The sequence below is a fragment of the Staurois parvus genome, unplaced genomic scaffold (assembly GCF_062004578.1).
Source record: "Staurois parvus isolate SC_StPar_1 unplaced genomic scaffold, SC_StPar_1.0 ptg000540l, whole genome shotgun sequence".
Taxonomy (NCBI): Eukaryota; Metazoa; Chordata; class Amphibia; order Anura; family Ranidae; genus Staurois; species Staurois parvus.
In genome coordinates, this window is record NW_028318336.1 from 125,411 (window position 1) to 134,620 (window position 9,210).

General features: G+C 45.2%; 1 protein-coding gene across 1 annotated transcript; it reads right to left on the reverse strand.

Moving 5' to 3' along the window:
* On the reverse strand, window positions 1–8,769 carry LOC149451408 (hyaluronidase-2-like). The gene is made up of 3 exons (XM_089690687.1): window positions 7,850–8,769; window positions 2,354–2,443; window positions 1–417 (listed from the first exon to the last, which is right to left on the reverse strand). Exons 1-3 carry the CDS (start codon window positions 8,723–8,725, stop codon window positions 1–3), a joined length of 1,383 nt encoding a protein of 460 aa, XP_089546813.1. The 5' UTR covers window positions 8,726–8,769.
* Window positions 8,770–9,210: the final 441 nt, after the last annotated feature.

Genomic DNA, 9,210 nt, shown 5'->3' on the forward strand with positions numbered 1-9,210 from the left:
TCATCCTTCCAGCACCATAACCAAGAAAGAAATGAATACCCAAGAATGTATGTGGCCCCTGGAGGGCCCCATGGATTCTGCACCATTGTACATACGGTTTTGAAAGCCACAGGTATTTCCAGGGGCGTCCAGGTAACAGTGACATTGAAACTGCTCCTGTAGAAGAGCAATATCCTCTGATGACAGCTGGCCCTCCGCCCACATTGGAATGGACGCGTTGGACTCAGGTGATGCCTTCACAATGCGGAAGTTGGCAGGGTTGAGATGTAGAAAGGCATCGGTGACATTTTCTTGACGCAGACAGCGCCCGTTCCCACCGCAGAGTGCCTGGCTGCACAGAGAGGCTGCTGTGGTGACATTGACGATGTATTGGCCCAAATCTTCATCCAGGAATGATTTCATGTTTTGGCAGGTTTCCTGTAGAGAGGAGAACCGGATTAGAAAGGTAACACTCAACACATACCCATCTCCACCCACTAGAGTTGATTCTAAATTTCAGATGATGTTAAATTTTCAACAGAATTTCATGGATTTAGACCACCAAATCCAAATTTCACCTTTGTTTTTGGTGGCTCGAATCCCTATAGGGCCTCTGGGGAAAAAAGGACCAAAGATGGCTCCCAAGACACCCTTAGATATATCTGTTTCTGGTGTTCCCCTTCGTCCCCTTCTATCTTATTATCCCTGGTAGAATTTTAAAGCAAATGTCTCAGTCTAATTAATCTCATTAGGTTGCCAGGAGCTTCCCAAACCATTCTACACAGATTTGCTCCTCCATATTCAGAAGTTCTGAAATATAGAGATTCACGAAAAGTTTGGTTGAACCTCAAGCAACTGAACTTTTCTTAAATTCACTGATCTCTCCTTTACACCAAAAAGTAACACAAAACCTCTGGTGTATGTAAAATGGATTAGATTTTCATTAACAAACGTTCTTATACGGGATCAGTTTGTCTTTTCGTATTAGCGTCCTTGGCATTGTTTTGTAAAAGGTTTCTTCTTCAATTGGCTTTTAAAAGGCACATCATGCTGACAATATTTTTGCCTTGTTACATATAGATGTTTATGTATTAATACCAAGGCTTGAATTCTCATTAAGGCACAGGTCTCTGTGCACAAGGTGCCCCGCCTCTTAGGTAAGCTCCACCATTGCCTAAAATGTTTCTAGGTGGAGATTCCCTTGTACAGCACTGTTGAATCTGAGGCCCAAATCAAAATTAAGACCCACCACCAAAAAATCAGCAAGCTCAAATACCCCTACGCTTGGGGATGTAGACCTGACCTGACCCCGATTTAGACCTGACCTGACCCCGATTTAGACCTGATCTGACCCCGATGTAGACCTGATCTGACCCTGATGTAGACCTGACCAGACCCTGATGTAGACCTGAGCAGAGTCTGGATAACTCAGTCGGTAGAGAATCAGACTTTTAATCTGAGGGTTCAGGGTTCAAGTCCCTGTTCCAGCGGTGGTTTTCTCCTAGTGGTGAGATTGTTGAGCTGCAGATAGGGTAGTCTTTATATTGCCCCTGTTGGTTCTGTGAGTGAATTTGGTGGTTTCTTGGTACTGGATCTAGGAGGAGCCATATTTCGTATTCTCAAGGTAAAGTATGGACAGTAATGTATTTGAGATATCTGAAGAAATTAGGACTGGAACAGGTAAACAGATATGGTGATACGTAGCTAGAGCTATGGCTACATCTTGGATGTCCTGGAATGTGCACTCCTTGCTGCCCTCAACGGACTGGGGTAGTCCAAATGTACTGGATACAAAGGAAACAAACAGAGGGAGCACCGGCCTAGTGCATTATCGTAAAAAAACATTTATTGAAATTATATAAAATAGGTATCGTATTCACAACTGACATAAATGTCAAAGGCACATCACAATGAACAGCAGTGTCCAATCCACACTACATGTAAATCCGCAATGGGAACCCTGGACCTCCAACAGGCTAATGCATTTCTAGGGTTTAGCCTCTTCCTCAGAGTGCCCTCTGTTTGTTTTCTTTGTATCTAAGATTCTCCACCATCTGTCCTATGTGAAATGTCTACTGAAGCAGTCATTTCTATGGCCCTATGACCCAGACAAAGCATGTGGATCAAGCATTCTACTTTCACTGACTGCATGATTGTTTTAGGTAAATGGCATGGAAAGTTGCCAGGCATCCATGTTTAGGGTGGCATCAACATGTAAATAACAGGTAGAGGGAATCATAAAAGGCAGGCTATGTTTTTCTGTCATGACAGGTTTCCTTCAGGTGTCCGGAATAAGAGAAGGATGGAGAGGAATGGCTGGGAGAGAAGATGGAACTCCGGATCAAGACACAAGGTACGACCTTGATAAACTCACTTGGTTCTTGGCATAGCTTGTATCACCCCATAATATCACCCCAGCCGCACCCTGCGCCGCACTCTCTCCGATGGTGGAGATGAGATCCATCTGAAGGTAGAAAATAAAAATCATTAATTAAAATACTGAAATCCTAAACCAAATAGATCACATCGAAGTAGAAATATATTGGCTTGGGGAACCCCTTCAAAGACCAATTCATCAGAGGCCAATGGGAAAATGTGTTTGTTTTATAGGCATTTTGAGTACATGGTTTGTGTTCACTTACAGTTATGTCCAAACATCTTGTACCCCCTGCCTTTCTGTCAGATAATGCACCACTCATGTTTATCTCTTTTGTTTATATTGGTGACACAAAAAAGTGGAGAAACAAAAAGCCGAACCTGGCACATTCCACGCAAAACCTCCAAAAATGGACTGGACAAAATTAATAGCACCCTCAATGTAACATTGGGTAGCACACCCCTTGGACAAAATAACTGAAATCAATGGCTTCCTGTACCCATCAACGAGTTTCCTCCACCTCTCTACTGGAATTTTGGATCGCTCTTCTTTCTCCAACTGCTCCGGGTCTCTCAGATTGGAAGGGTTCCTCCTCCCAACTGCTGTTCTGAGATCTCTCCACAGGAACTCTATGGTGTGGAATCCAATCTGGCTTTTTTCTGTTTATGTGTCAGCAGTGGGGTCCTCCTGGGTTTCCTACCATGGCATCCCTTTTCATTCAGGTGCTGACGTATAGTGTAAGCCAACACAGTAGTATCCTGTGCCTGAAGGTCAGCCTGAATTAGTTTGGAAGTTGATGGAGGTTCTTTAGTCACCATTTCAACAATCCTTCATTGCAATCTTTGATCAATTTTTCTCTTTCGTCCACGTCCAGGGAGATTGGTTACAGTGCCATGGGCTGGAAACTTCTTGACGATATTGCGCACAGTGGACACAGGAACATGAAAATCTCTGGAGATGGACTTGTTACCTTGAGATTGTCCATGCTTTTCCACCATTTTGGTTCTCCAATCCTCAGACAATTCTTAGCTGCTCTTCCTCTCCTCCATGCTCCTTGTGGCACACAGAGACACACAACAGAAAGGTGGAGTCCATTTTTCACCATTTTACCTGGTTGTCGGTGTGATTTCTATATAGTCAGCACCTGGTCATTGATACGGGGGAGATTAATAACAAATTACAGAAGCAAAACAAACACAATTATGTCTTACAATTTTGAGAAGGAGCCAATTATTTTGTCCGGTCCATTTTTGGGATTTTGCGTGGAATGTGTCAGATTTGGCTTTTTGTTTCTCTACCTTTTTTGGGTCATACCGATACAAGCAAAAGAAATAAACACGAGAATGTTGAAACATTTGTAATTGTAGCAATTTTCTGGGCAAAGTGGTGCGTTATCTGACAGAAATGCAGGGGGGAGGGGGGGGCAAGATTTTTGATTATCTTCCCTTTGCCCTGTCTTCTGTCTGCTGGTATTTGGATGGATTTTGGTTTCACTGAAAATAAATCTTATTTTAATTATATTTAGTCTGGTCTCAGTTTCCCAAGTGTAGCCACACAGATCCGACCATTCCTGCTGCTGATTCCTGACAATTGGTGTCATGCAGTTAGCTCTGCCATTTGGTGTAGGCTCCAGTAATTTGCAGTCACCATCAAATGGGAGGTCAATCAGCCACAGCTCAAGGAACCCCTAACAACATCTAGATGAACCCTAAGATTCCACAGAGCCCTGGCTGAGAAAGGCTGGTCTAAAGATTTGCAGCAACACAAAAGGATACAGCAACTCTTAGGTACAATCTCTAGAAGAGTGCATACAATCAAACTAAAGGGTCACATCACCCAATCAGGGCATTCTTGTTTGGTAGTTGCTGGAGAGTAAAGTAGATTTTAAACTCTGGCACCCTCCTAGAGTAGTGCAGGTTGGTAGGTAAATTTAGTTGGTTCCTCTCTAATCAGTGGAGCAGGGGTTGATTGTCCAGGGCTGCTCAGTGTTTCACAGTCTGCTGCTCTCATTATTTCCCCCTGTGCTCTAGAGGGTTCTAGAATTATAGTGGGAGGAAGAACAGAGTAAGCAGCCTGAATATTTATCGGACTCCAGCCAGTCCCCGGGGAGGTGTGCCCAGGGGGTGGTTGGGGAGCTCATAAATAGTCTGAATCTTGAGGCAGGGGGAGAGAGTTGCTGGGTCCTGCTGGAGAAGATGCCTGTGCAAAGGGCTCTGCCCCTGGGACAGGAGTACTGGAGGTGCAACTAAGACATCAAGGTCCCAGCTTGATCTTATATGGGGGGCCTATTTGCAAGTTTAGTCCTGTGATCAGGTCAGGTCTGGAGATGCTCACTGGAGAGGGCCAGGAGAAAGTTGGGGGAAATAGTCCAGCTGTCCTATGGTGTGGTGTGAGTCTACATCTGCTTCACTGAGAAGTGCCTGGTGGATATTGGAAGGAGGCAACCAATGATCCTGTGGCAGTGTGAGTAGATGACATGTTTCGGAAGGTTAGTGACTGTGTGTTGCTTTTGATCTCTTGGGAGAAGTCATAGTCGCCATTAGCACTTGAGATTCTGTGGGACATTTTTGTACAGCTCAGCAAGACAAAGAAGAGTCGTCGAAGTGTTCAGTTTCCCATTTGGGGTATCCCATGTTCCCTTCACTACATTCAGGTTCAGTGTTTTCTAGGCAGTGTTTTCATGCATTCTTTGCATGAAAGTAAAAAACCTGTGTGCAGCAGCCCCCCCCCCATACTTACCTGAGCCCCCCTCTTGATTCAGTGATGTGCAGACTCCCCGGGACTCTCCCTCCTCATTGGCTAAGACAGCAGTGGGAGCCATTGGCTCACACTATTATCAATCACAGCCAGTGAGCCAATGAGGAGAGAGCAGGGGCAGGGCCAAACCACACAGTGTGTGTGAATGGAAACACAGAACAGGGGTTCAGGAGGGAGCCTGCTTGGGGGACCCCATAGAAAGCTGCTTGCTCTTGGGGCATTTGGCAAGAGGGAGGGGCCAGCAGCACTGGCGGGGACCTTAGAATAGGAGGATCAGGGCTGCTCTGTACAAAACCACTGCACAGAGCAGGTAAGTACAACATGTTTATTGTTTTTTTTTTTATTGCGTTTAATATCACCTTAAGTAAAGGAACATAAAATGTGATCTGCCCCTGAATAATATGTGGTGAAGAAGGTAGCATGCAAAGTGGGCATCGTTGCCACATGGCTGTAGGTAAACAGACAATGGCAAGGGACCTTTACAACATGCTGGGTGATTTGTGGTCCCAATGGGACACACTGCACAGTCAATAACTAGGGGAATGTCTTGTTGGCAACTGGATTGAGGAAGTGGTTTGGTGATGGTGGGTCAGTTGGTGACCGGGAAGATGCCTTTGGAGCACCTGCCACATCACTTGGGCGCCTGTATTTCATGGGCCCCAACTATGGACTGAACCTGGAACCATGGGTGTAGTAGAGGTCTCTCATGTAAAGTGAATCAAGTACCCTTGCCCAGCCCTAGGTCCAAAGCAATAGAACCTGTATGGATGTGTTTAGAAACCGGCAGAGTGAAGTTGAAGCTTCAAGTAACTGAGGACCTGGGTCTAGGGAACTGATTTAACAACCTGGACACCGGAGGGCCCTCTAATGGGATTTTATGAGCCTCTGGTTCTGCACACTGGTTGCTGACTGTACATACAGTGAGGAACAGAAGTATTTGTACCCTCTGCGATTTTGCAAGTTCTACCACTTAGAAATCATGGCGGGGTCTGAAATCCACATTGTAGGTGCATTCCCACTCTGAGAGACAGAATTTAAAAAAAATCAGGAAATCACATTGTATGATTTGTAAAGAATGTATTTGTCTCGCACTGCTGAACAGAAGTATTTGAACACCTGAGAAGATCCGTGTTAATATTTGGTACAGAAGCCTTTGTTTGCAATTACAGAGGTCAGACGTTTCCCGTAGTCCTTAGCCAGGTTTGCACTGCAACAGGGATTTTGGCCCCCTCCTCCACACAGATCTCCTCTAATTCTGTCAGGTTTCGGGGCTGCCGCTGAGCAACACGTAGTTTCAGCTCCCTCCAAAGATGTTGTATTGGATTTAGGTCTGGAGACTGGCTAGGCCACTCCAGAACCTTGATATGCTTCTTACGGAGCCACTCCTTGGTTCTCCTGGCTGTGTGCTTCGGGTCGTTGTCATGTTGGAAGACCCAGCCACGACCCATCTTCAATGCTCTGACTGAGGGAAGGAGGTTGTTGCTCAAAATCTCACAATAAATGGCCCCATTCATCCTCTCCTTAATACAGTGCAGTCGTCCTGTCCCCTTCGCAGAAAAGCACCCCCAAAGCATGATGTTACCACCCCCATGCTTCACAGTAGGGATGGTGTTCTTGGGATGCAACTCATCCTTCTTTTTCCTCCAAACACGACGAGTGAAGTTTAGACCAAACGTTCTACTTTGGTCTCATCTGACCACATGACTTTCTCCCATGCCTCCTCTGGATCATCCAGATGGTCATTGGCAAACTTCAGATGGGCCTGGACATGTGATGACTTGAGCAGGGGAACCTTCCGTGCATTGCATGACTTCAAACCATGACGGCGTAGTGTTCTACCGACAGTGACCTTTGAAACTGGTCCCAGCTCTCTTCATGTCATTGACCAGCTCCTCCCTTGTAGTTCTGGGCTGATTCCTCACCTTTCTTATCATCAGTGATACCTCACAAGGTGAGATCTTGCATGGAGCCCCAGTCCGAGGGAGACTGACAGTCGTCTTTAGCCTCTTCCATTTTCTAACAATTGCTCCAACAGTTGATCTATTTTCACAAAGCTGCTTGGCAATTGCCCCGTAGCCCTTTCCATCCTTGTGGAGGTCCACAATTTTGTCTCTGGTGTCTTTTGACAGCTTTTTGGTCTTGCCCATGGTAGTAGTTGGCGTCAGAATGACTGTGGACAGGTGTCTTTAAAGAGCTCAGATAGGTGCTACTAAGTTAGATTAATGAGTGGAGTAGAGGTGGACTTTTTAAAGGCATAGTAACAGGTCTTTGAGAGCCAGAATTCTTGCTGTTTTTTAGGTGTTCATATACTTATGTTCAGCAGTGCAAGACAAATAAATTCTTTAAAAACCATACAATGTGATTTCCTGAATTTTTTTTTAAATTCTGTCTCTCAGAGTGGGAATGCACCTACAATGTTAATTTCAGACCCCTCCATGATTTCTAAGTGGGAGAACTTGCAAAATCGCAGGGTGTTCAAATACTTCTGTTCCTCACTGTAAACATGTATACCTTGAGGTGTTCATTCAGGCCCTTTACTGACAGTAAAAAAAATGAGGGTTGTGTAGGTTGTCAGATCATTTTATGGTAACCCCTTACAATCCTCATCCCTGTTGTAGGTGGAGCCAATATCTCAGGTATGCCGAGACAGGAGGTTGACAAGAGTGTAGAGGAACACCAATGGCAGAGCAGAAGGGAATTTTCTGCGGGTGCACATTGCTCATTGTGTTGTCTCACCTGAGAGAGAAGGTTGAGGTTTTCTTTGTAGGTGGGTCTTGTATACACTAAGACAGGGAGAAAGTAATCAGTGTATTGTGGAGCAATCCTCATGGCCTCTTTCACCCGATAATGAACAAATTTGCGTCCATTTAATGAATTGTTGAGAGGGGGTTCCAGGTAGATAGAAGGATAAAGGGCGGTACTCGCCTCCCACAGCCACCATAATTGGTCATTACGTGACATCTCCACGTCGGGGCACTTGCCAGTATAACTATCCCAGTTGAACAGGTAGTCATGGTTGTAGCAATCTGGGAAAAGGTAATACCCCCAGAGCTGGTTGGGTCGATTATTTTTGGCATATTGCAGCGTTTCTGCCATGAACTCGCGGGCGGCAGTTTCAAATTCATACTGAGCTTTCTCAGTCACCTCTCCGGCCATCCAGTCTGGATAACGAGAGGCCACCAGCTGTTGTGAAACTTGCCTGTATATGTCCTTCATCTGCCAGTTCCGAATCCAATTGGGTCGCCATTCCTCCCAGTCAATGACCCCCAGGCCAATTTTATTAACTGATGGCATGTATTTGTTGATTCCATTCACCATCTGCTCCAGGTGAGCCTGCAGACTGACATTCTGAGGCAAACCTCCATTGATGGATACATTGTTCTTGTCGAAGTAAGGGTAGAGCCCCAGACGCTCCTTGTAGAAGATGGTAAGATTCTGGTCTACAATACCCTGACTAGGGGACGAATTGAGGTCAAAGAGTCGAAGGTCAAAAGACACATTAAAGCGGCTCTGGCAGTCTTGAGTGGGCGCATTCCATGCCACCATGAATGGGCGATCGCTGAACATGGGAGGAATGGTGGGTTTGTAGGTGTCTGTGACATCAGTCACCATAATAAGGAGACCCCATAGGGCCCAGGAGAGGCTGTAGTGGGTCATCATTGGGCAAGATTGAAGACTGGACTTGATAACGCCTACCGAGAGAAAACAAGAAAGCAAGATTAGAAACACCAGTCTACGACCTACGTACTGATATATGTTAGGAAACATCATTACCTTTTTTTGTAATGGACCCATCTGATATCCCAGATATAAGCTCCCAAACAAACCCTAAAGGGGGAGAATTCCCTTCCTAGAGAGATTTCACCAAAACAGGTGTCCCTTTCGGAAGATTTACCCTCGCCCCCTGTTCTGGTGAAAAGTTTCAATTTCCCATCACGCTTGTCTTGCACTTCCATTGTGAACTTTAAAGATGAATTTCTCCACAGTGCCTGCAGCTAAGGATTTGTTTTAAAGCTTTTTTTTTACAGCTCGCCCCGAATATGTAAAATTATGTCTTTAATCTTAGCACAGGTTTTTTTTTTTTTTCTTTGCCTGTC